At 40.2% G+C, this 27,877-nt stretch overlaps 1 protein-coding gene across 1 annotated transcript in view; it reads left to right on the top strand.

Moving 5' to 3' along the window:
* The window catches only part of LOC129472927 (general transcription factor II-I-like), a 59,087-nt gene extending 32,151 nt beyond the window's left edge, over positions 1 to 26,936 (top strand). Inside the window, exons 4-5 of the mRNA XM_063632210.1 lie at positions 26,201 to 26,299; positions 26,437 to 26,936. Of these exons, the coding sequence (XP_063488280.1) occupies positions 26,201 to 26,299; positions 26,437 to 26,485 (148 nt within the window). The 3' untranslated portion in view covers positions 26,486 to 26,936. The remainder of the gene's footprint in view (positions 1 to 26,200; positions 26,300 to 26,436) is intronic.
* The last annotated feature ends 941 nt before the right edge of the window (positions 26,937 to 27,877 follow it).

Raw genomic sequence — 27,877 nt, 5'->3', positions numbered from 1 at the left:
AGCTAGATACATGGAGCATGGAAAATGTAGTCTTTTAACTAGACAGCCTAACCAAAATATTGGTGGGAATTACATCCTAACCAAAATGTTGGTTCAGGAATATGGCTATTGATTAGGCAGCTTCAGACTCTGTCAAAGGAGTAAAGTAGTATTTTTATGAAGCTAGAGAGGAGACACTTTGAAGTCTGTTGGCCTCTTTCAATCATTGTCTTTTTCTTACATAACTAGTTTCTTAATGCAAATACTTACTTGGTTCTTTTTATTTTATGACAAAATCATCCTATGAACAAGTAATATGTCGTGCAAGATGACATATTGCTGGCTTCTGATAAAATGGTACTGCTACCCTCAACATAGGTAGTGAGATTGAATGGACACTGGGAAGGCTCATCAGACCAAAACCACTCATAATGTATTGCCTAAAGTGTCCATCATAAAAGTTATTGCTTCTGCATCAAGATGATGTGCTTTAAAAAAACTCACTTAAACTGAGTATGTCTTAACCATTATGCCATTCAATTCCATTAATCCATTTCTCTGTATTAGTTTATCAAATATCGTCATGGAAAATATAGTGCGAGGCTCTGAGGGAATAGAAACGGGTTAGGTACATTTCCAAGAGGTAGATGGGAGAGAAGTTGAAGGCAGGGTGTGAAAATAAGGGTGAATTTGGGAGAATCCACCTAGCGAGACAGAGTATGTAATAATAATTTCATTTCTGAATAAATGAATGAATGAAATAAAAATACATGCACAGAATAACTTCTCAATAAACCTTTCTGGTCGACTATCAGATAAATGCATGAAGAGACAGATGAATGTATGAATAAATCCTCAAAGGTGAATTTTATCAATGATGATTGTTTTATTTCTTCATGCCACTATCCTTGCTGGTATGTGTGCTCCCTATAGCCATCGTTGAGAGTTACTGATTATGCTAAATATTAGAGTAACAAATACAAAAAGGACACTCAGAACCATAGATCACATCCCAAACTAAGGGATGGAAGCACCCATGAGGCTGGCCAGAGAAGTAACCATTGGGTTATTACTATCAGCTTTAACATGTAATTCTTTCATCCAGCACTGAAACAGAGAGACACTCAAAATATAAACACTCAGCATAAGACTAACAGACAAAGACTTTTCTCTCTTGACTATGATCAAATGGGTGTTTTCAACTTAACTGTGCAGTATATCATAACTTTGAGTAGGACTTCCTTTTCTGGTCTGGAGGCTGCATAGAATAATAGTTAAACACGTAAGTTGTGGTTTCAGGAAAATTTGAATTCAAATGCTGCATCTCCACTTACTAGTTCCACAGCCTTGAGCAAGTTACTTAACTGTTTCACATCTAAGCTCCCCCATCTTTAAAATGGGAGGAATGCTATTGCCTGCCTTGTAAGTAATTGTGAGGATTAGTTGAGGACTCAATGATATCAGCCACAGTTATTAGTCATTATGTGCGGGGATCATGAGGGACTGTGTAAGCCAGAGTTCTTCTGAGAAACAGAACCATTGGGAGACATATATGAGAGAGAGACATATTTCAAGGAATTAGCTCATGCAACTGTGGGAGCTAACCAATCTACATCTATAGGGCAAGCTGGCAGGCTGGAAATTCAGTTGTGTTGGTGTTGTAGTCTTGAGTCGTTAGGCTGGGAACTTGGGCACGATTTGTATGTTGCAGTCGTGAGTCAGAATTGCTGCTTTCTTGGGAAATCTCAGTCTTGGCTCTGAAAGCCTTCAACTGATTGAATGAGGCCTACCCACATTATGGACACAAATATGCTCTACTTAAAGTCAACTGATTTAAATATTAATCACATCTAAAAATATTTTCATAGCAACATATAGACTGGCGTTTGATGAAACAACTAGGTGTCATAGCCTCACCAAGTTGACACACAAAATTAACTATCACAGGGACACAATAAATATGTCCATCCACACCCACGTTCTTCGCACAGAAACAAGACACAAGAGTTGCAGGTGGGAAAGTGCAACTCTAACCTGTATGACAGATAAAGACTAGAATGGAAGTTGTGGTTTGTATTTGCAGGATTCAACGGTTTCAGGTACTCCCACCCTCAACCCTCTGGCAGGTAGATTCACACAACCAACCCAGGCAGTGGTGCCACATAAGACTTACAGCATGGAGGAGCTGGCAAGAACTCACATTTCTGCTGATGAGTTAACATCAGAGAGGACAAAAAGAAAGAGCTAGTATTGTTTTCTGAAATTTTCCAACCAGATAAGGCCCTCCTCCTTGCTAAGGTAGAGAAAGTGATGCCACAGGTGAAGCCCCACTGTTTCTGTCAATTACACCCTTTCACAGAAAGGAACTATCATGAGCCAAGGAGAAACATTTCCCTCAGTATCCTCCTCTCCTCACTACCGCCATTGTTTTTATCACCAGCAGGCTGTACTGTTTATATTTCTTGTTGGGACCCTCAAAGACTTAGCCTCTGAAATTGAAACTCTGGAAGGTTCTGAGGCTTCCAAAACCTAAGGAAATTTTCCAAGACATATCGAGATAAGTACAATCCTATATTCAACCAACGGCATATTTCCCCTATCCTAGAAATCACCCTCCTTCCCCATCCCCCCAGAACTTCAGTTGGGAACCAGCTGGAGTTTATAGCACCAGGCTTAGTGTGGATCTCTTGACACCTCTGAAACAAGTTCCCCGTCTCATGGGAAAACTGCTCTGTCCTTCCACACCAGTCCTTGGAGCCTCTGCCAGCCTGATACTGAAGAAGCCTGACATCACCCAGGTAGGGGACAGCTGAGATTTCTTGCAGTCTCTTGGGGCTTGCTTGACTGTCCTTTTAAAGAGCGCACCTTTCCCTCATCTGTAAAGAAGTCTGAGGGCAGAAACCAGATGTGCTGACCTCACCTCTCACCTCTCTCGCCCTGGGCTTGAATCCAGTGTTGCTCACTTCCTATTCACTAGAAGCAGCTTGCCTGGGCAGGACTGGTGTTATACTTCGTTTCAGTCAGGACAGGAAAGTGCAAAGTTGCCCGCAAAAGGCAGATGAAAACTTAAAGCGATCTTTGGCCAGCAGATTCATTCAAAATGCAAATCCACTCAGCAGCGTAGGAACAGTACGGCACAGCCTCCATGTGGGAGATTAGAATGCAGCCTTTCACCACAGCTCTTTGATCCAAAGCCAGCAGAAACTGGCTAGGCTTGGCATTTATCTTTTTGCACTAAAGCGCGTTGGGGAAATTCCTGAATGAGTCCCTAAAATTCCCAGTGATTGGGGAACATTGAAGGAGTCTATTTGCACCCAGCCCTACCTGATTTGAAGAGCTGTATGGAACCAGGAACCAGGAAGAGAATGTGAGCTTTTGAGCCAGTACCCCAAATTACCAGCCCTGAAATCTTCAGCTAATTATTTTATCTCTCTGAGAAACGTATTAATCTCTCTAGGCCACATCTTGAGGGGACTCTAAAGCTGACATTGTGGAGCTAACCTACCCCCTGCTAGGAGAAATCACACGTGTATTAGTCCATTTTCACGTTGCTGATAAAGATATACCTGAGACTGGGAAGAAAAAGAGGTTTAATTGGACTTACACTTCCACATGGCTGGGGAGGCCTCAGAATCATGGCAGGAAGTGAAAGGCACTTCTTACATGGAGGCACCAAGAGAGAATGAGGAAGAAGCAAAAGTGGAAATTCCTGATAAACCTATCAGATGTCATGAGACTTGTTCACTAACATGAGATTAGCATGGGAAAGACCGGCCCTCATGATTCAGTTACCTCTCCCTCGGTCCCTCCCACAACATGTGAGAATTCTGGGAGATACAATTCAAGTTGAGATTTGAATGGGGACATAGTCAAACCGTATCACTCTGCCCCTGGCCCCTCCAAATCTCATGTCTTCACATTTAAAGAGCAATCATGCCTTCCCAACAGTCCCCCAAAGTCTTAACTCATTTCAGCATTAACCCAAAAGTCCACGGTCCAAAGTCTCATCTAAGACAATGCAAGTCTCTTCCTCCTATGAGCCTGTAAAGTCAAAAGCAAGCAAGTTACTTCCTAGATGCAATGGGGTTACAAGTATTGGGTAAATACAGCCATTCCAAATGAGAGAAAATTGCCAAGACAAAGAGGTTACAGGGCCCATGCAAGTCCAAAATCAAGTGAGGTGGTCAAATTTTAAAGCTGCAAAATGATCTTCTTTGACTCCGGATCTCACATTCAGGTCATGCTGATGCAAGAGTTGGGTTCCCATGTTCTTGAGCAGCTCTGCCCCTGTGGCTTTGCAGGATACAGCTTCCCTACCGGCTGCTTTCATAGTCTGGCCTTGAGCATCTGTGCCTTTTCCAGGCACATGTTGCAAGCTGTTAGTGGATCTACCATTCTGGTGTCTGGAGGACCGTGGCCCTCCTCTCACAGCTCCACTAGGCAGTGCCCCAGTAGGGACTCTGTGGGGATCCAACCCCACATTTCCCTTCCACATTGCCCTAGCAGAGGCTCTCCATGAGGGCCCCACCCCAATAGATAACTTTTGCCTGGGCATCCAGGCATTTCCATACATCTTCTGAAATCTGTGCAGAGGTTCCCAAACCTCAATTCTTGACTTCTGTGCACCCACAGGCTCAACACCATATGGAAGCTGCTAAGGCTTGGGGATTCCCCCCTCTGAAGCCACAGCCTGAGCTGTACACTGGCCCCTTTCAGCCATGGCTGGAGCAGCTGAGACACAGGGTACCAACTCCCTAGGCTGCACACAGCATGGGGGACCCAGGGCCCGACCCACGAAGCCAGTTTTTCCTCTTGGGCCTCTGGACCTGTGATGGGAGCGGCTGCCATGAAAGTCTCTGATGTGGCCTGGAGACATTTTCCCCATGGTCTTGGGGATTAATTTTAGGCTCCACGCTACTTATGCACATTTCTATAATTGGCTTGAATTTCTCCCCGCAAAAATGGGTTTTTCTTTTCTGTCACATAGGCTGCAAATTTTTCAAACTTTTATGCTCTTCTTCCCTTATGAAACTGAATGCCTCTAAAAGAACCCAAGTCACCTCTTGAATGCTTTGCTGTTTAGAAATTTCTTCTGCCAGATACCCTAAATCATCTTTCTCAAGTTCAAAGTTCCACAAATCCCTAGGGCAGGGGCAAAATGCCTCCAGTCCCTTTGCTGAAACATAACAAGTGTCACCTTTACTCCAGTTTCCAGCAAGTTCCTCATCTCCATCTGAGGTCACCTCAGCCTGGACCTTGTTGTCCATATCACTATCAGCATTTTGGGCAAAGCCATTCAACAAGTCTCTAGGAAGTTCCAAACTTCCCCACATTTTCCTGTCTTCTCCCGAACCCTCCAAACTGTTCCAGCCTCTGCCTGTTACCCAGTTCTAGAGTCACTTCCACATTTTGGGGTATCTTTTCAGCAACGCCACACTCTACTGGTACCAATTTACTGTATTGGTTCATTTTCACACTGCTAACAAAAACATACCCAAGACTGGGAAGAAAAAGAGGTTTAATTGGACTTACAGTTCCACATGTCTGGGGAGGCCTCAGAATCATGGTGAGAGGTGAAAGACACTTCTTATATGGTGGCAGCAAGAGAGAATGAGGAAGAAGCAAAAGCAGAAACTCCTGATAAGCCCATCAGATCTCGTGAGACTTATTCACTATCACGAGAATAGCATGGGAAACACCAGCCCCCATGATTCAATTACCTCCTAGGTCTCTCCCACAACACATGAAAATTCTGGGAGATATATTTCAATTTGAAATTTTTATGGGAACACAGCGAAACCATGTCAACATGGTATAGTGGAAAGAACTAGTTAGGTCTGGTATAAATTGAAGATTCACCATGTGTCCACTTGACCTTAGACAATCGCTTAACCTCTCTGGGCCTCACTTTCCCCATCTATAAAAGGGGAACAAGTGGCCAGGCTTGGTGGCTCTTGCCTGTAATCCCGGCACTTTGGGAGGCTGAGGCGGGTGGATCACTTGAGGTCAGGGGTTCCAGAGCAGCCTAGCCAACGTGGTGAAATCCTGTCTCTACTGAAAATACAAAAAGTTAGCCAGACATGGGTGGCACGCACCTGTAGTCCCAGCTACTCGGCAGGCTGAGGCAGGAGAATTGCTTGAACCTGGGAGGCAGAGGTTGCAGTGAGCTGAGATTGTGCTACTGCACTCCAGCCTAGGCAATGAGACTCTGTCTCAAAAACAAACAAAAAAAGAGGGAACAAATAAAACTATCTCACAGAGTGGTGTCAGGAGAATTAAAATAATAAAGCTCTTGGTAGTCTTCCAAAAAGTGTGCTTGCTTGCCCTTTGGTGTTGTTCTTAAAGACTTTCATATTTGGAGAACTGAGATTCAAGTTTCAGGTACAGACAGCCACCCTTTTCTGTATTTCTTGATTTTTTTTTTATTTTGGCCTCTAATGTCTTCTATTTCTCTTATGCTTGTCTGGGATACTCACAAGAGGATCTGTGGCAATAGTAATCTCCTTGATTGCTTGATTCCCTAGGGTCAATTTGTTCATTGGGTTCTTAGGGAAGGAGTTGAGTAGATAAGACAAAATGTTCCCCACATTTTTGCCTAAGCAGCTTGGCACTGATGAGTACTGGCAGCAGCTCCCTGTACTGTGTTATAAATTTCCGACTGCTGCACAAATGTACCACGTGGGTCAAAGACAAGCAGAGCTGCCAAATTCTCAGAATAGAGTTCATCCTCATTAGAAAACACCAGGAAGTCTTGTAGTCTGAACAACAGAGAGTCTTATACCTAAGAAGGTTATAAAGTAAAAACATTTTCAGACAGAAACAGGCTCCAATAAAATGATAGTAATATTGGTTAGCAGAGTTGATGAGACTATTGCGATCACTGGGATTAGTATCTTTATAAAAGGGACCTCAGAGAGCTTTTTAGACCTCTTTGGTCTAGAATTGTTAGTGGTATTTTTTAGAAAAGAAATGAAAGAATTTGTGCATCTGCATACTAATCCACATGATATTTTTAAAATACTAGTATGCCATATATATCAAGTGCTTAATTTTTGTGAAGTGCTTTTAATACAAAGCCTCATTGAATCATCATAATGATTTTAAGGCACAGGCATAGTACTGTTCATTTTTAAGGTCAGTAAATTAAGGCACAGAGAAGTTTGATGACTTTCCCAAAGTCTTATAGCTACATGTGAACCCATTTTATAGCCACTACAATGTAGCACCCTCAAAAATAGCAACTACTACTGATGGAGATACAATATTGGGCTTCATACCTACTCTCTGAATTCATTTAATGTAATTATCTCTAAAAACTCAGAAGATGGTGCAATTGACTGAATATCCGTGTCTCCTCCAAATTTATATGTTGAGACTCTAATCTCCATGAGATGGTATTAGGAGATGGAGCCTTTGGGAGGTGATGAGGTCATGTGGGTGGGAACTTCGTGACTGAGATTAGTTCCCTTATAAAAGAGACCCCAGGGAGATTTTTGACCCTCTTTCTGAAATAGAGGAATACAGTGAGAAGTTGGCAGTCTGTAACCTGGAAGAGGGCCCTTGCTAGAACTCGGTCATGCTGGCACCCTGATCACAGGCTTCCAGCCTCCACAGCTGTGAGAAATTTCTGTCATCTATAGCTCAGAGTACTTAGTTTAGGCTGCTATGCTAATAAAGACAGATGATATTAGTATGCTAAGTTATAGATGAGAGAACTGAGACTAAAATATACAGAGCATTTTCCCAGTACTACACAGTGAGAAATCTGGAACTCGAATTCAGGCCAGATGGCAGGCTTCTATCTCCACAGAACATCCTGAGCTTCACATGGACTTTGCTGCTTCCATGTTCCTCAGACACAGAATGCTTTGTTATCATAGATAGGGTGTTCACAGGTGACCCAAGGCAATCTCACATATGCAGGAATTACATCCCACCACTCAGTTTCCACAAGGCTGACAAAAGGAATCAGTAGTGCACACTAAGTATTCATCAGCCTCTGACTTCTGCACACACAATAGGATCACACCTCCAAACCCTTAAGGTTGGATGAGGCCATGTGACTGGTAGTGACCAATGAGCTATGAGCACATGCAACATGTGTCACTTTTGGGCTCAAGCATTTAATTGTCAATTTGACACCATGCAGAGCACTTGCCCACAGCATTGGACATGGCAGCTGTTCCATCAGTCTGGATCCCTAAATGACTATCACAGCAATCCTGATGGGTATGTTTCATGAGCAAGAATTAAATGTCTGTTATTTTAAGCCATTGTAATTTGGGGATTGTATCAGTCTGTTCTCACACTGCTATAAAGAGACAGCTGAGACTGGGTAATTTACAAAGGAAAGAGGTTTAATTGACTCAGAGTTCCGCATGGCTGGGAGACCTCAGGAAACTAACAGTCATGGCAGAAGGTGAAGGGGAAGCAAGGACCTTCTTCACATGGTGGCAGGAGAGAGAAGAGCCAGCAAGAGCAGGGAAAATTGCCTTATGAAACTGTCAGATCTCATGAGAATTCATTATCATGAGAATAGCATGGGGGAAACTTCCCCCATTTTCCAATCACCCCCCTCCCACGACGTGGGGATTACAGTTCCCTCCCTCAACATGTGGGGATTACAATTCAAGATGAGATTTGGGTGGGGACACAGAGCCAGACAATATCAAGGGTATTTTTAATATAAACTACAAACAAAACTAGCCTACTCTGACTGACACAGAACCAGACCCAAAGGAGCTTTGTAAACCTCCCAAGAGACCCAGCAGGTGTTAGAACTCTCTACACTCAGAATCATAAACTCAAGTGTTACAGAGATCAGCCAAGGCAGGTAACTAAGGAAAGCAGCTGAGCACATGATAGCAGACAGTGGGAGGGACTAGGTCAAACTGGTGAGCACATACCAAGGAAGTGTGGGATCCGTGTTGCTAAATCTTGCAATTTTTCAGAAGAATTTGGATATTTGTGTGACTTTTCCTAATGGATAAAAAACTATGCAGATCAAACAAAACTGAACTGCAGGTTAATTTCATGCCAGGATTTGCAATTTATAGCCCCTGACCCTCTGCCTCAAGCAGGCTCCCGTCTATTAGCCATAATTCAAAGATTTAGAGCCAGTCCTGTCAGTTACTTGCTGTGGGACACTGTGGATTTCAGCCTGGTCCTTAGTACTTCCATCTGTAAAATGAGTCCGTGGGAGAAAACAGATGGTTCTTTATCTTTCTCGGATACTTCTGCACAATAAAATCTCATATACACAAAAATATGCAATCTTATTTACATATTTCATGATTTCCAATAATGCCATAAACCTCAACCCCTGACTACTCCTCCCCACAATAGATCCTTGAAATCAAGGCTAAGAAATATGGGCTATATACTGCCAAAGTTTTCATCCATCTGAAAATATCATTTTATCAATGTCAGTTTATCAAGAGGAATGGGATATTTTTCTCCCTGCTGGAGATTCTTAGCATGTCTTCTACTAGAAGAACCCATGGCACTGATGTTATAGTTGTTTATGTTCCGCATAAGAAGGTGAGGCTACAGGTTTTATCATGATGTTTAAAATGGGATGGCACCTCCCACCCTTGTACACTATTGTGCATCTAATCAGAGGGAGACCTAATATGTGAGTAGATATGTTGGTTATATTCCTCTGGCTTATGAATTTCTAGGTTCCAATTTAATTCCAATGTTTCTAATGTAGTTATATTTGGCCTCCTTCAGCTTTGTAATTCAAACCAAATGTATTGCTTCTTTTAAAAATAATCTTTCCAAACTCACATCCAAACTGCCTCCCTCTCAGTGCAGATGATGAGTGGTTTCCACAGAAAGTCTTTAGAATAAATCTTTTGTGGTCACATTCTCAGCTTCAGTCTATAACCCTTAAAAATACATCCAGATAGGCCTCCAGAGGGAGCAATTGCAGTATTTGTGGGGCCAAGAGCATGAAATCACCCAAGTGAGTATCAAATAAATGAAGCAAAGTTCTATTCCAGCTGGACTCTTATTTTTCTTCCACTTTGATAGCATATGCTGTTAATACTTTGATCAATAGTATGTTTTACAGCCTGTCTTTAATAAAGAGGATTCCCACTTCATTTATCAGGATCCTGAGTATATGAAACTGGTCCCTGGGAACCCCTTGATGTGTTTGGAATGAGACTGAAATTTTTATTAAACATCATTCAGTGGTAATAAAATTTATCATAAAGGGCAACCCTAACATGAAATCTTTATATGTAGCAAAGAGGTCTTAATTTGAAACAAACAATAAAGTGCAGAATTCAATTATGTCAGGAAGCAGGTCCAAGGTCATAGGATGAATGAGTCATAACCAAAACTTTAAAGCTAGAAAGGTAAAACTAAATGGCATTTAAAACTTGTACTACGTTAATTTAAAGTAGCTACTGCAAGATGCAATCGTACCCAAAGGTACATAGAAATTTCTGGAGATAATCTGATTCTTTTTGGCTGTCCAGCCAACTTCATGTAATCTTCCTGTCAAGAATAATTACTGTATAGTTCCAAATAGCTAAGAAAAAAAGAATTTTGAATGTTCTCAACAAAGAAAAAATAAATATTTGAGGTGATGAATATGCTAATTAGGCTACTTTCATCGTTCCACAACATACACATGTATCGAAACATCACATTGTGACCCATAAAGGTATATAACTGTTATTTGTCTATTAAAACTAATACTTTCAAAGGAAAAGGAATCTGGGCTGTCTCTTTGCCTATATTCTTGAAATGTGTGTTCAAGTCAACAAATATGTAATGGGCTAATGGTCCTTTTATTTGCAAGGTACCTTACAAAGCCCTGAAGGGAACACCAATAAAAAGACTCATAATTTAAGACAATAGTTTTCTAAAGTGGATGTGTAGGCTGGTGACATCTGAGTCATGTTGAGTACCCTAAAAATACATATTCCTGGGCCCTGTTCCAAGCCAACAAAATCAGAATCTCTAATGGTAGGATCAAGAATCTGCATTTAAAACATATTCATCAGATGAAACTGACACAGTGTAGGTTTGGTCCTACATATGCCAGAACTTCTCTGTTATAAGTGACAGATATCTAACCCCAGCTGGCTTAAACCAAAAAAGGAATCCATCAACCTTAGTAACTGAGAAGCTCAACGGGGAGAATAGGCTTCAGGCACAGCTGGATCCAAAGGCTCAAACAATGACATCAGAGATTGAGTAGCTTCCCTACCTGTCAACTCTGCTTTCTTCTGCATTGGCTTTATTCTTATGCACCACAGAAAGTACAATCATAGCAATAATAGAATTCTTAGTATGTTCGAGGCACCACACTTTACCTGTCTTGTCACATTTAGTTTTTATGAAGATAATATGAGGTAGGAAGTATTATTTCCACTTGATCAATGATGAAGCAAGCTCAGAGAGGCAACATGATTTATCCAAAGTCACACCGTGATCAAAAGAGATGGAAAGAATTGTAACCAAGGCTGTTTGGTTGTAGCTCCCTCTCTCTTGCCCATACTTATGTACTCAGAGGTAAAGTAGGCCAAGGATACATAAAATGCTAAAAGAAAAATGAATGTTAGAAGGCAAAAGAAGGACAAGAGAGTATAATTCAGAGGGCAATCCCTATTTGTGCCTGTAGAATATCCCATATGATCTCTCTGTAAGGCTATAATAGGCCTAGGAATCCGTACTTTGAATGTTTCTTCATTTGGTCTAACTCACACAAGAATGGTGATTCGTCATAGCTCAAGGAGATGTGCTGAAGTGTTTGCATCCATCAACAGCATGCACAGGACTATTGCTGACCTTCATTTTGGTAAAGAAGGTGTGGTGGGATCATCAGCAAAGGGGCAGATAAAATTGTTCCAGGGCTGCTGGAGGCAGAAGGCTAACAAAATCTTTGTAGTTTCTGGCTGATAGCGGCTGATAAGATACAGAGTGGTGGTCTCACTATAGAGGGGGTAAAGGGAAGAAGAATGTAACACACAGAAGCAAGATTTAATAATTAAAAGCATATAAAGCATGAAGACAGCTGTTTATACAAAGCAAATATTAAAAATGATTATAGGGGCTTGGGTGCGGTGGCTCACACCTGTAATCTCAGCACTTTGGGAGGCTGAGGCGGGCAGATCACCTGACATCAGGAGTTTGAGACCAGCCTGGCCAACGTGGCGAAACCCCATCTCTACTAAAAATACAAAAAGTAGCTGGGCGTGGTGGCACATGCTTGTAATCCTAGCTACTCAAGAGGCTGAGGCAGGAGAATTGCTTGAACCTGGGAGGCAGAGGTTGCAGTAAGCCAAGATCACATCACTGTACTCCAGCTTGGGCAACAGAGCGAGACTCCATCTCAAAAAAAAAAAAAAAAAAAGCAGTTATAGGGGCCAGTGAGTTCCAGATTATTTCTAACTCGGCCTGTCATGAGAAACTGTGGTGGACTGTGGACCCCATAACCCATGACTTCTGGCGTTCCAACTTAGAGTTACTCTGAAATTGGTCATATGATTTGATTTCATTATGAGACACATCAAATGAGCAGAGACTTGATAAGCACTTGTATATTAAGGAATGTCCTGTTGGAACTCTCCCTCTTGCAGTGCTAACTTGAGACTGCCATGCTGTTAGGAAATTCAAGTTCACCACATGGAATTGAAATAAGATATCGTGATAAACATCCCCAGCTGATCCCAGCCTCCAGTGATCCGTCAACTACATATATGATCCTAAGTCACATGTGTGACCCCAAGCAAGATCAGCAGAACAATCACTCAGCCAACCCACAGAACCCTGAAAAAATATAAATCATTATAGTTTAAACCACAAGTTTTGGGGTAGTTTGTTATGCTGCTATTAATTAAAACAAACTGGAATATTTTCATCTGGATGACAATCTACTCAATTGTTGAATCCTTTGTGTTTCCCTCTTTGCCCTGGTTGGTAAGAATCTCAGAGCTAAGTTGTGTGTTCATTGCTGTGTTTTTCTTCAACCAGGAATTCTCATCAGAATTGGTCCATCTCTCTTTCAGATTTTTGTCTTTTATATTAATTGGTTTGGGTCTTACTATACCTCTGGTTTTCTTTTTTTTAATTTTTTTTATTATTATACTTTAGGTTTTAGGGTACATGTGCACAATGTGCAGGTTTGTTACATATGTATCCATGTGCCATGTTGGTTTGCTACACCCATTAACTCATCATTTAGCATTAGGTATATCTCCTAATGCTGTCCCTCCCCCCCCCCACCCCACAACAGTCCCTGGAGTGTGATGTTCCCCTTCCTGTGTCCATGAGTTCTCATTGTTCAATTCCCACCTATGAATGAGAACATGCGGTGTTTGGTTTTTTGTCCTTGCAATAGTTTACTGAGAATGATGTTTTCCAGTTTCATCCATGTCCCTGCAAAGGATACGAACTCATCATTTTTTATGGCTGCATAGTATTCCATGGTGTATATGTGCCACATTTTCTTAATCCAGTCTATCGTTGTTGGACATTTGGGTTGGTTCCATATATTAACATTTTGTTGTATTCACATATTAATAATTACTATTATTTTCCTTTTAGCAATCATTATTCTTTTACTCATCTACTGCAAACCTTTATTTATTATTTTACAGGTACCCTGGCTACTTTCCAAATAATTTTAGTTTAAAAGAAAACCCGAATGCACAGGTATGTTTATTCTGGTTTTCTTTTAAACTGACTAAAATTATTTGGAAAGTAGCCAGGGTACCTGTAAAATAATAAATAAAGGTTTGCAGTAGATGAGTAAAAGAATAATGATTGCTAAAAGGAAAATAATAGTAATTATTAATATGAGAATACAACAAAATATTAATATATTTTTAAGCCAGGCCCCATTCTAAAATATTTTCATGCGTCCTATTATTTAATTCACCCAGCAATTATGAACAAGTACTGCTATCCCCCATTTTACAGGTAAAGAAACTGAGGTACAAAGTTGTTGTGGCTTGCCCCAAAGTCTCATAGCTAGTAAGTGGCAGTGCCAGGGCACATTTCGGGTCTGCCCAATGTCAGAGCCTACATTCATGACCATTATGGAACATTTCTTCACATGCCCTTTCTATTGTGTTTAGCCTATTTTTCTGTTGTACCAAAATTTACAAGACAAGGAATTGTCTCCTATTAACTTCTAAGTATAAAACTTGTCATCAGGTTATTTAGTCTTATAAAGAAAAGATTAGAAAGTCCGAAATGGAGCAGCTGTCCCTGAATCGGGCAAACATAGCATTCAAAGAAAATTAATTTTCTCCACTTTCATAAAAGAAATTCAAGCCCTAGTTTCTGATGCTACAATCACTGTGGTTAACAAAGCCATTTTAATAACCTCATTTTGTCCTTTGATAGATGGATATTCTTTCAAATGTGTATTCTCAGAGAAACTAGTGCTTTCGCAAGACTATCTAAAATGCTCTGAAAAAAGTAAACTACTCTGTAAATAAAGGGCGTTATTGTTTGAAGGTGATCCTCAAACTCTACAACCAACATATTGAATTTAGATTTTATGCTTTTATTTTTATTTTATTTTATTTTATTTTTTATTTTTGAGATGGAGTCTCGCTCTGTCGCCCAGGCTGGAGTGCAGTGGCACCATCTCGGCTCACTGCAATCTCCGCCTCCCGGGTTCACGCCATTCTCCTGCCTCAGCCGCTCCGAGTAGCTGGGACTACAGGTGCCCGCCACCACGCCTGGCTAACTTTTTGTATTTTTAGTAGAGACGGGGTTTCACCGTGGTCTCGATCTCCTGACCTCGTGATCCACCCGCTTCGGCCTCCCAAAGTGCTGGGATTACAAGCGTGAGCCACCGCGCCTGGCCTGCTTTTATTTTTAAATGAGTACAAATTGGAAAGCAAGAGTACTGATTCTAATGATCAAGTGTGTTGAAAATTAATGAAAACCGTAAGTTTGAAAGAAGTTATTGGGCATGCCGAATGTGAACTACCTTTAACCCCAGAAGGAATAATTTTACTCTTAGGTGGTCAATTAAGAAGGAAAGGAACAAAATTTTAAAGTGTGTGTTATGGAGCTAGGTCGTTGAATTTTTTATCAAAAAGGTAAAACATAAATCAGAAATTTACAATTTTTAGTTTGAACTTTATGAACAGGAAGTTTGCAATTGCAGCATTCTTTTACTTTATGTCTAACTCAAAAATTTGACAGCTTTAATGAGATTCAAAATTACATTTGTCAATTTCAATGTAAGTTCAGCCCTGAACTCTTATTTCATTAAAGTTAAATATGCCTTTTTGAGGGATATCTGCCATAGGACGGTCACTTTTCCAGTGTCTTTTATGTATATTCTGCCCAAAAGCAGGATGCTGGCCAGGTTGACATCATGAGACTCACTCAGCCTGAAAGATTCCACTCTCTAATCAGTGAGACTGGCTTTCCATTCCCCAAAGTTAATTTGAACTGGAACAGCCCAGAAAAGTGAGGAGTTTCTCTGTCCTGATTTGTTCCTAATAACTAGGTTCTCACAGGGCTAGGGCCCCTGCCAATCAGAACCCCCCATTCTGCCCCACACAAGTGCAGATACGAATCTGGCCCTACCTCTCTGGCTTTGTGTAGGCTGCAAGTGAGAGCTTTCACTGCATGAGGACAAAGCTTTCTGTTTCCTCTCAAGTTGTCAATGACAAACACACTGACAAAAATATTTTTGTACAGTTCTTTTAAATATTCACTCTTTATGTAGTGTGGGAAGCTAATGTTTGCTAAAATAAAGTGCTAAGAAAATTCTGTCGGTAGCAAAGTGATCACTCTATAGTTAATAATTCATGACGTGACCACCTCATAAATAATTGTTAGCCTTCTAATCTGAATGTGTGGATGGTGGGAAACAGGCCTTTCCCAAATCCCCCTTCGAAATTTTGTCATCCCTCCTTGTGTGTTTTCTCCTCAGTATCATTAAATTTCAATCACCGTGGATAGGGGGACAAAGTTCTGTTTAGAAATTATGTCTTCTTCCCAAGGATAAGATAGTTCATGTAGGGAAAAGAAAGAGAGATCAGACTGTTACTGTGTCTATATAGAAAGGAAAGACATAAGAGACTCCATTTGGAAAAAGACCTGTACTTTGAACAATTGCTTTGCTGAGATGTTGTTAATTTGTAGCCTTGCCCCAAGCATGTTGCCCCAGCCACTTTGACGCAACCTGGAGCTCACAAAAACATGTGTTGTATAAAATAAAGGTTTAAGGGATCTAGGGCTATGCAGGACTTGCCTTGTTAACCAAATGTTTACAAGCAGTATACTTGATGAAAGTCATTGCTGTTCTCTAGTTTCAATAAACCGGGGGCAAAATGCACTGCGGAAAGCTGCAGGGACCTCTGCCCTTGAAAGCAGGGTATTGTCCAAGGTTTCTCCCCATGTGATAGTCTGAAATATGGCCTCATGGGATGAGAAAGACCTGACTGTCCCCCAGCCAGACACCTGTAAATGGTCTGTGCTGAGGTGGATTAGTAAAAGAGGAAAGCCTCTTTCAGTTGAGATAGAAGAAGGCTACTGTCTCCTGCCTGCCCTTGGGAACTGAATGTCTCGGTATAAAACCCAATTGTACATTTGTTCAATGCTGAAAGGAGAAAAACTGCCCTGTGGTGGGAGGTGAGACATGTTTTCAGCAATGCTGCCTTGTTATTCTTTACTCCACTGAGCTGTTTGGGTGGAGAGAAACATAAATTTGGCCTACGTGTACATCCAGGCATAGTACCTTCCCTTGAACTTAATTATGACATAGATTCTTTTGCTCACATGTTTTTTGCTGACCTCCTTATTATCACCCTGCTCTCTTACTACATTCCTTTTTGCTGAAATAATGAAAATAATAATAAAAACTGAGGGAACTCAGAGGCCGGTGCTGGTGCAGGTCCTTGGTGTGCTGAGTGCCAGTCCCCTGGGCCCACTGTTATTTCTCTATACTTTGTCTCTGTGTCTTATTTCTTTTCTCAGTCTCCTGTCCCACCCGACTAGAAATACCCACAGGTGTGGAGGGGGCAGGCCACCCCTTCAGTTCAAAGGAAGAGAAATACCACCTTTTCCTTATTTTTTTTAAAGTAAGCTCCACTAGTCCCCACGCTGAAGAGAGTAATTTCTTATATTGGTGAAGAACAAATACAGGAAAAGTTTAGTAATTATCCAAGGTTGTTGACAGCTTTTGCTCCCATCCTAGAATTCAAACCACAACAAAGAACCACTTCAAAGTTACCAAACTAAAGAGTTCTCAAATTTTAGTTAATAATAAGGTTTCTGCCTATCCCAAGTCCACCGGGTACCAGAAAATTTTTCTGTAAATGAAAAAAATAACATTTTAAATATATGTTCTTCCCCATGCCCCCTAAAATATTATTTACTTTCAAATAAGAGAGAGGAAAAGAGAAAACAAAGATAGACCCCCCAGACTTGATCATTTTTCTACATAGTTTTGGGAACTTGTAGCTGAATACAGAACAAGATAATTTGTGAAAATTTTGCAGTATAAGTAAAGTCATTGACTAGTCAGTATCTTTTTCTTTAAAATTATAGCTATTGTTTTCAGGGTAAAGGGTTCAGAAGTGGGTAATGAACTTCTAAAACTGCTATTTGGTGTGACTTGGCTAAACTTTAAAGCTGAGAAAAAGAAAATCCATACAAGCAAGTGCTACTGAAATGAATGCCATAAATATGAGAGCTTTAAATCATAATGGCAAGAGTAATTAAACAGAAAGGTGACCAATAAACTTAGAAAAGGGCCAGAGATAAGATATAAATAATTTGTTTCAGCTGCTGGCTTGCTCTTAGAAGTGACGTGGCATGTGCTATTTTTATCTCCAAAGAGAGAGCTTTTTTTCATCCTGTAATTTTTTTATCCTAAATTGAGTATGAGAGCATTGAGGTGAAAGGAAAATAAAAACTTTCCAATAGCTCTCACATCTCAATTTTCCTTGTACAGCCACTTCACATTGGAGGTGTTTCATCTGACCCATCAGGGGCTGCAGGCAAATTTAGAAGTCTAAAACCCAATCATTTTTCTGGAACTAAAAAGCAAAGGTACTATTGTTGAGCCACTCTTAGGGGAACAGACATTTTGAATTAGTTGGAAATACAACATAGACATATACTTACGTTTGTTGAATCCTCTTTCTTCTCCTACCCCAATCCAAAATCCCCCAGAACCCTTCCACACACACCCTCATTTCCACCCCCAAACCCCACCCCCCCGCTGCAGACCCAGAAAATTGCAGCTGCTACAATGGGGTCTCTAGTCACATAGAGAAAGCCATGAAGAAAAATGAAAGGATATAGCTTTAAATCCTGGTTCTGCCTCCTCTTAGCTCTATAATATTGGAAGAGTCACTTTCTGAGCCTTGGTTTGTTGTCCGGAAAATGAGGAAGCCATAATTTCTAACTTTTGGAGGTGTTGTGAGGATTCAGTCACATGACCCACAGAAAGCTCCTGACATGGGCCTATTAGGTATGAGGAATTTCAGGTTGACTACTGATCCTAGTCCCCATCTCCCCTCAGTTCCTAACTCCATTTTTGCCATCCCCAGCAACGCTGAAGTAGAGTTAAGGGAGAGTGTAGAAGGAAAGAAGAGAGGAAACAGGAGGGCAGAGCAAGGACACAGGCCCTGGAGCAGTCACCATTCTTCTCCCTTCTTTTCACCCTCATGTTAACAATAGCAAACAGTAACCACAGCATTAATGGTAGTTAACACTTTTTGAGCACTTAGTGCATTCCTGACACCACATGCAGTATCTCATTTGATACTCACGAGAAATACTATTGTTTGTTCATCACAGGTCACATTAGATTTTTTGCAGCCCTGCCTATTAATTATTCACACTGAGTCTTCCCTCAGTCTAAACCTTGAAGTCTCTTCACTTCTTATACTTGTACAGTTAGCGTTAAGCATGTCTTCTGTATTGTCATTCAAGTCATTCATAAAACAGATCTCTTTCTCAACACTTTCAGCTCGTCTTTGTCCTTGTAGGTGAGTCCTTTTGGATCGCCAGTGGAGTTTTGGGGACAAAATCTATAATATATTCCCACTGTTTGTAGCAATTGTCTGGGAACACCAGCTGGTCCACCTCAATGTTATGGAGACCTTGAGGCCAAATGGGGCTTACAGTTACTCCTTGACAGAAGGGATACCCCAACACCATTAGAAACCATATACAGGTGCATCCCCTCCCAATGAGGGTTGAGTGGTCCTCCTCGGGTCCACCTGGTCCTTGCCTGGTCAGCCCAGACTGAGCTCTCACAGCCACATTTAGAGAATTATCTAATCTTAAATACTAAAAAAAGTTGAATTTCTAATGGTTTTCCTTAGCCTCTTAAAAGAATTTATTTCTGCTTTCTTCCTTTCCTCCTACCCTCACCTGCCTCTCCCTGTCTCTCTCTGTCTCCCTACCCTCCTCTCTGTCTGTCTCTCTTTCTCTCTGTCACACACACACACAAACACACACGTGCATGCGCACACCGTCCCTTTGCCTCCCTCATATCTCCATAATAGAGGGGCCTGCTCTGCCTCTCCCTTGGTTTTCCTTCATAAGGATCTCTCTCTGCTTCTCAGGGATGACAGTGTAAGACCTACGTCCGCTCTCCCTCTTAAGAAGACTCAGCCAGCTCTCCTTCTCCTTGTTTCCCTCTCTTGCTTTTTCTTTGAAGACTCTCTCATCCCTGTGGCTGGTGTAGTTTCCAAACTCCAGACAGACACTAATGTTAGGGATATGGAAATAAGATAAGAATTCTCCAGAATGCCCTAAATCATAAATTGTGATTAAAATGCTTCCCATATTCCTCATGTACTGATTCATTAGGAAGATCAAAAAATTGTTCAATAAGTAAGATACATTGGTTTAGTTAGACTATTTACAAAGAACTGTGGTCTAGATTGAATATATAAGTACTAGAAAAGGTGAACATTATAATTTGGCTGGCTTTGAAATGATGCAACATTCTAATCTTTTAAGATTAACAGCTGTACACAGAACCATGTGTAGCGATCAATTGAATAACTTATTTTGCTTTCAAAACTTTTTATGTCTTGGAACACCACCCATAGGTTTAGTAGAGAGGATAACATGTGAAGAACCTTAACATTCACTTTAATTGTAAGAATTTACCATTAGTGACAGACAGCATCATGAACGTGTATTTATTACATGGCTACAGCTACAAGCAAAAGTGGTGAGACAGTGATTGTTTCTCCTCTTCTTGCCCCTTTCCCAGTTACTTGAAATGTTGACTTTGACCTTCAACTCTGCATGCCAGCTTTTTGTGCTCTTGCTTTCTTCTCAACATTACTGCATTCCTTTGAGTAGTAACGTCTCTAAGTTGAATGTTAATCTTTTGTTCTCACAGGAGAATTGCAATACTTCTCCCTCTCCATTTTTCTGATTTCTACAACCCATTTTTCTCAGGATATGGGATTCAGAAAAAAATATATAATTTTCCCAAGAAATGCCAGAAGGGAAACCTCACATGGAAACTGTTATGATGATTAATATCTATTGTTTTGGCCTAACCAAGAATAATTTCCCCTTCTTTTAGAAGGAGCACTGTGGTTTTTGTTTGTGGAAATTCCCTGTCTCACTCTGTGTGGCTAACCTTGGTGCCCCACTTCCCCTGGTAGCAAACAGATCTACCACATTCTTTCTGATGGCTTCATCCCAGTCTATTGACTATGTGTACTATGTTATAGTTACCTGGTCCCCTATTCAGACATGATTCGAGACATTTAGCGGCTATTAGTTGTGGGTATGGAACTCCAGCAAAGATGTAAAGACAAGGTCAAAGGTACTTGACGCTGAGTCTTCTCATTGGCAAAAAAAGACAAGATTCTAAAAGTTTCATTGGTTTCCGCTATGCCCAAATTCCCAGATGTTTGTGACATTCCAATAAAGTGTTCATTTTGTTTGTTAGCAAGTTATTTTGCTTGGAACCAGGAAAACCTAACTAATTCCAATGGCTAGGAAAATAGGCTCCAGAACTACTGGCTTGGCCGAGAAAGGTTTGATCAAATGGCCCATACTATATCTGCTCAAGACATTAGGCTAATTTTCTCTCTTTCATTTGGACTTGAATCTTTTTGCTGCCTATATACATTTGGCCTAAAACAGATTTATCTTACTAACAGATTAGATATCCAGGATTTTGGTGTGGGACTTCACAGAGTGATTCAAAAATGTCCGCCAACAACATAGCTTTGGTAATAGATCCTAGATTAATTTTTAGCTCAAGCAACAGGAAATTTCTCTTAGGCCTTAGGGCCTTACCCTGCAGAAATATTTTTGTTGGTGCATATATTAGTCAGGATTGCCCAGAGAAACAGAATCAATAGGAGATAGATAGATACATGATTGGTGGATTGATTGATAGATGGATAAAAGAGATTATTATAAATCATTGGCTCATGCAATTATGGAGGCAGAGAGGCCCCACATTCTGCCACCTGAAAACTGGAGACCCAGGCAAGCTTTTGATGAAGTTCCAAGGCCTGAGAGCAAGAGAGCCAATGGAGAGACAATCATAATCCTGAAAGGCACAATCCCCATCACTAGAATCCTGAATGTTGAAATCCCAAGAGATCAAAATCCCCAAAATGTAATTCTAGAGAAAATTATTTTAAAATTATCTAAAATATTTATTTACATTTTTAAAGGAGGATTTATCTAAGAAAAATAAAAACATTAACGAATACTTCGTAGGCCACTTTATATGATAAAATAAGCAATAATATGCATATGTTTGCAAGTATAAACACTGAGGTATGCTAACAACAGTCACATGGTTTTAACAGTTATGAGCAGATGTACTGTATTCATAAAGAGGTCAAAAAGGGAAATGTATAAACACATATCACTGTGGTTGGTAATTGTGTGCACCTAGCTTTATAACTGAGGTCATGACAAACCACCTAAGTCTTTTGATGGGACCAATCAAAACCATCATTTACACCATCCCCCAAAGAGCTAAGATCTTGATAAATTCTATCTTTCACAATGTAGATGTACAGAAAAGGTATCTCTTTATTTATTGAAGAAGTTTCAATATTTTTATGTATATGCATAATGTTTAAACACAGTCCACATTGTGATAATGTACTTCATCGAATCAAATTTGAAAATGCATAAAAAGTATCAGAACTCTCTAAAAGTTTCTACAACATTTACACCTCCAGTATTGAAAATGATACAAATATGAAATACACAGTAAGTTGTAAAAATAGTACAATTTAAAATAGTAAAAAAATACTAAGAAAGAAAACTAAAACTAAAATTTGACATATTACAAGGATACATTGTGGGCAATTGCACAGAGAAAATCCCTAAGAACTGGCAGACTTTCATGGTCATTAACTATGTTTTGAAGTTTTTCATCACAATGAATATCTGCTTTTCTCTTTTAGGGCAGGCTCTCTTCAGATAACATTCATTTCCTATGTGGCACTGCTCTTTTCAAAATTATTCCATGATTCTATGTATATTTCCTATTAAAGCTTTCTACCTTCTGTGCCATGCTTCTATTTTGTTTAGGGTTCACAGAAATCCATTTCACGTGCCCTCATACGCATAACATAGTTTTGGCAGAAACAATGCTGGTGATCGAACAGCAATGCCATTGTGAACATTACATCTTCTTATCCTACTGTGCACGTAATAATTTTTGAACCAGTCAGTAAGCTTTACTGGCTTCTTCAAGCAAATTCAGCTTTAACTCATTAAAACCTCCTGAAATGTCATCAGTAGGAAGGTAAATGATGCATTTTTTAAACTGAAGTTTTATTTGTTGCTGTACGCTGTGGCTAATCCACTCATTTGACTTTTCCCCCAAATGCAAATAAAGACAATAACAAGATAATAATTTTGCCTAACCTGATGTAGCTATCCTGCATACAACTTCCCAGAATTTGGCTTTCAGGATTTCAACATTTGGGATTTTAATCTTTTGGGATTGTGAATTTCACAATTTTAGACACTGGGAATTTTGAACTTTCAGGATTTAAACTTTTAGAATTTTGATCTTTTGGAATTTCAACATTCAGGATTATGGCATTTGGAATTGTGTCTTTCAGGATTATGATCCAAACGCAAGCCACTGATATAAATTCCAGTCCTGAGCTGAACGGCTAAGAACTAGGAGTATCGAAGGCAGGAGAAGATAAATGTCACAATTCAGGAAGTTAGGCGGAGTTAATTCAAACTTCTTCTACATTCTCGCTCTATTGAGGCCCTCAAAGGGTTAGATGATGCACACTCGACATTAGAGAGGGCCATCTGCTTTATTAGTCCACCAATTCAAATGCTATCTCTTCCAGAAACACCATCACAGACACTCCCAGATATTTTAACCAGGTATTTGGCCCCTGGGGCCCAGACAAATTGACATATAAAATTAAGTATCACAGTGCATATAGTATTTTTACTTTAAAATGTTGTGAAACAGCTTGTTAATTGAAAAGTCTATGGATTTTACTTTTAAAAAATCTGGATTTCTATTTTCTTTTAAACAGGTAAAAATATCAAGAAATGCTGAGGCCCATGTCCCAGAACAACAGTCCTTTAGGTGGATCACGCATTCTCCACTACACCAAGCTCTACTCAATAAGTTTTGCTTCTTTGCACTTACCTGCCCAGCCCCTGTTGGTGACCAGGTTTGCAACATTTGCTCTGCATGATCCAGTGGAGCAGAGAACAAGAGTTTGAAACTAAATCCTCATTTACATATGCAATTTCCTTGTGCACCTAAAAGGATAGTAGATGGCTAGTTAAGAATGGGATTCAAAAATTCAGTATTCTGGGTCCAGGTCAACTTTTAATTTTTCCTCATATCCGTTAAGTTATTGATTTGAATATGAGCTGCTAGGACAAAGAAAAAATACAATAGCAACAACAAAAATACAGTAGCCCAAACAAACCAGAGATTCATTTATCTTTTCTGAAATATTTCAGAAGTAGGCATTTGATGCAGGCTGTAGGTAGCTCCTCTCCACTAAATTACCCGAGCATCCATGGGTGGATACTTCTTCCTTCATCCTTCTCCCATGGTGCTCTGTCACCCTCCAGTGTGTTTCTCACCTACCTAGGTAAGAATGGTTCACACTATATATCCAAGTTCCTGTTCATGGTGAGGAGGAAAGAGAAAGTAAAGAAGAAACAAATTGTATTTAAGGAGGTGGCTCAGCAGGTCTGCCTGTCACTTCCACTCTTGCTCCATTGGTGAGAGCTTAGTCACAAAGCATCACTTAGTTCCTGGGAAGCATTTCTAATATTTCTAATAGGCAGCCATGTGACCTGCCAAAAAGCAGGGAGGGGCTGTCCCTAAAAGGAGAAAAGAGCAAATGCAAACTGGAGAACAATTGCTGGTCCCTGCTTTAATGGTCCTTTAGGGGGAAAAAGGGGAGACAGGCCTTTTTTCTCAGCAACCCCCTGAACACACACACATACACACACACACACACACACACACACACACACACACACCCATAACCACCACAGCCAACAACATCTATCTATATGCCCTGAATATTCACCTTTTTTAAACCAAACTGCAACAAACAGCGAAATTATGAGGAAATGATTTTCTTATTAACTTCACTGGACAAGAAACTCTGGCTTTCAATGCCTCTTTACAGTTCTTCCTTTTATTTATTCACCTAATGGGTAAGACTTCTAATTTAATCAGTATGAAAATTAGACATTTCCTGAAATGTTTGGAGTTGAAGAAGTCCCTCCTCATTCAATGTTTATATATAAAAACAAAAAACTGACCTTAAAAAAACCCATAAAGCTCTAGGCTATAGATAAGTACCCATTTTTGTGTATTTAAATAGAGCGTGTCATATCCATTACATCCATCAGAAAAGATGAGAGAGAAAAGCATAGTCAGGCAGTGATCTTTCATTGTTTCTTCAAATCTTTGATTAGAATTGCCTAAAATCCTTTCTCACCTAATACCATACCCACATACAACATTTATTTTTGAAAACATGCAAGCTACCACCTATGATTTTTATTCCACTGGAATCTTTTAAGGGAATTTTGCATTCAAAGCCAGTTTTTTTAAGATGACTCAAAGAACATCTTTATTTACTCTTCACAAGGAGCCATAGCATGCACACTATTTTCAAGCTTTGTGTGGGTCCCAGAAATCTGATTTTCAGAGCCACACTGTATAATACAGAGTCACTGATGCTCCGGTTAAAGCAGGGGTTGTCAACCTGGAGCTCTGACCACTGAACATCACTGTGATCTGACAAAGAAGTCCCTGCAACCTCTTTGAGGAGTCCCCTGACCCTCTGTGAGCATGTCTGAAATCATGCTGCATTGACTCTTTGTTCCTGGATTGAGTAAGAGGGAGAAAACAATTAGGAAAACTTACATCTTTTCTATGTAACACCAATACAACCTGCCATTCTGTTAATTCAATGTAATAGGAAGAAATCAACCAGATCAAGCTTTATACAGACAAAGCAATGTTGTGCTAGGAGCCGTGTGGAGTTTCGTGTTTCAACTGGACTTGCTAATCTTGTATAGTCACCGCCCTCTTCTGACCTGTATCTGGATATATGTGAAGCAGAGGCTGTGTTGAAGTGTAGTGAGATCATCATCTTTTATTAAATAAGAGCCTTTGGGAGCTTGGTTTCCCCATCTGCAGACACGGCAATCCCAGTGCTTTTTTGGCCTGGGCATAGGACTCATTCCCTTGCTTCCTCGACCTTAACAGAGAGACATCTCTGTCCACCCTATTTAAATTGCACCCACCTTTCCTTCTGGCATCCTCTGTCTTTTTTATATAGTTATATATATATCATATTTTTATGTTTATATATATAAACGTTTTTGAGACAGGTTAGCTCTGCCACCCAGGCTGGAGTCCAGTGGTGTGATCACATTTCACTACAGCCACAACCTCTCTGGCTCAAGCCGTCTTCCCAAGGCCGCCTCCTAAGTAGGTGGGACTATAGGTGTATGCTACCACATCCAGCTAATTTTTTTAACTTTTTTGTAGAGATGGGGTCTCACTATGTTGCCCAGGCTGGTTTCGAACTCCTGGGTTCATGTGATCCTCCTGCCTCAACCTCCCAAATTGCTGGGATTATAGATGTGAGGCTCCCTCTGACATTCTCTAACCTTATCCTGCTTCATTTTTCTCCATAGGGCTTCTCATCACTTGATGCTGTATATATTTATTTGTTTATCTTCTCTCTCTCTTTCTCATCAGAATTCGACATCATAAGAACAGAAACTTTATTTTGTTTTGTTTGCTGCTATCTCCTTGGAGCCCAGAAGAGTTTCTGTCATGTAGTAGGTGGGCAATAAAGTAAGTTAGTTGTTGAGTGAACCATGAGATGGTTGTGGAAAAGATGAGAATATGTGAAAAATGTTCCACACGGTACATGGCACAAAGACCCTTGACACAAATTAGTTATTTTTTTTACTGTCATCACTTTTCCACAGATACTCTAAGAATGATGACTATGATCTCATCCAGTTCTTCATGGCTTAGTGGATCTCTTTAATACACTCCCTAAGTAACAACTGAGATTCCCAGAACAGTAAAAGGAAGTAGGTGTAGCATTCTACAATTCTGGAGTCAGCACATGAGGTAAGAAAAAAATCACATATATTATGAATTGTCATTGAAGATTATTTAGGAAGACGTTATTTAAAAGATCAATGTGCCTTTTTTCTCTAAACCCAACCCAAACAGGTTTTCTTCCTGCATCACGATAGACTGGTGATTATTTGGTTGAATACCCAATGGAATATTTGACTTGTGTTCAAGACTGTGTTGTACCAAAAATAGTAACAAATATTTAAAGCACTATAATGTTTTAGAGTAATATGTTTAAACGCCAGTGTTTTTCAAGAGGGTGAGATGCTCATAAAGTAGGTGCTGAGATGAAATGTGAGGGGTGAAGAATCAAGTGTCTTCTAAGTCACTCCGGCTAAGTCACTTCATAGATGTGAAGATGGGCCAGAATTATCATCACTGCTTCATTTATGGATTTATTCTGTCTTGGTCTTGGGCTCTCTCTCTTCCACTTTCCACTCCACCAACTCCTTCTCTTTTTGCCAGGCATGCAGTTGAAATAGCCTGAGTTAAATGTGTGTTTTTATAGACTCAGAAGCAGTGTCATATAAGACTGTTATGCTCAGATCATTTTCTGGTTGTAAGGACCTTTAGAAGACATCAGACCATTTTATTTTACACAAGATCCACAAGAAGAGTGGAAATAATTTGTCTAAGTCACACAGTGAGAGAGAGTTCCAGTGCTAGAAGCCAGTTCTGTGGCTCCCTAATCTGAAGAATTTTCTCCATCTTTCTCAGCTGCCTTCTAATGTGTCCCATGTAACACTGTCATTCTCCTTTCACTCTTTCACCTTTCCAAACCATTCAACCATTCACCAAAGGGAGTGCTATTGCCTTTAGTTCCTCTCCACTTTGCTCAGGACCCAAGCATCCTCCAATGAAGGCAGCATCCTCTGCTTCTCCCTGTAACTTCTTTGGGCTCTTCCCCCTTCCTCACTGCCTCAGGAATCAGTTGGATTTCCACACAGCCTCCTGAAACTGACTGCTCTGTAATCGAGCCATTGCCTGCCTACTGCATCCTTTGGCAGCTGCTGTCATTATTGGTGGGAGACATCATTCATGATGCCCCTGGCACATCATGACAAAACTCTGATGAGTCTATTATTTTCTTTTTGAGTCATGTTGAGCAGGGGCAACTTCCTCTCACAAAGATCAGGAAACACATCCAGACAGACAACACTAATGGATAGTGCAGAGGACTTAGAAACTCCAACTGTATAAACAAATCTGCATTTCTGAAATATAAGCATTCACATATAATGTCAGATGTGTGTATTCATCTTGCAGAGTTAAACCTTTCTTTTG

Source organism: Symphalangus syndactylus, chromosome 23 (genome assembly GCF_028878055.3).
Source record: "Symphalangus syndactylus isolate Jambi chromosome 23, NHGRI_mSymSyn1-v2.1_pri, whole genome shotgun sequence".
NCBI classification, from domain to species: Eukaryota; Metazoa; Chordata; class Mammalia; order Primates; family Hylobatidae; genus Symphalangus; species Symphalangus syndactylus.
The sequence above is the reverse complement of the archived record's forward strand: the minus strand, read 5'-3'. Positions and strand labels throughout refer to the sequence as shown.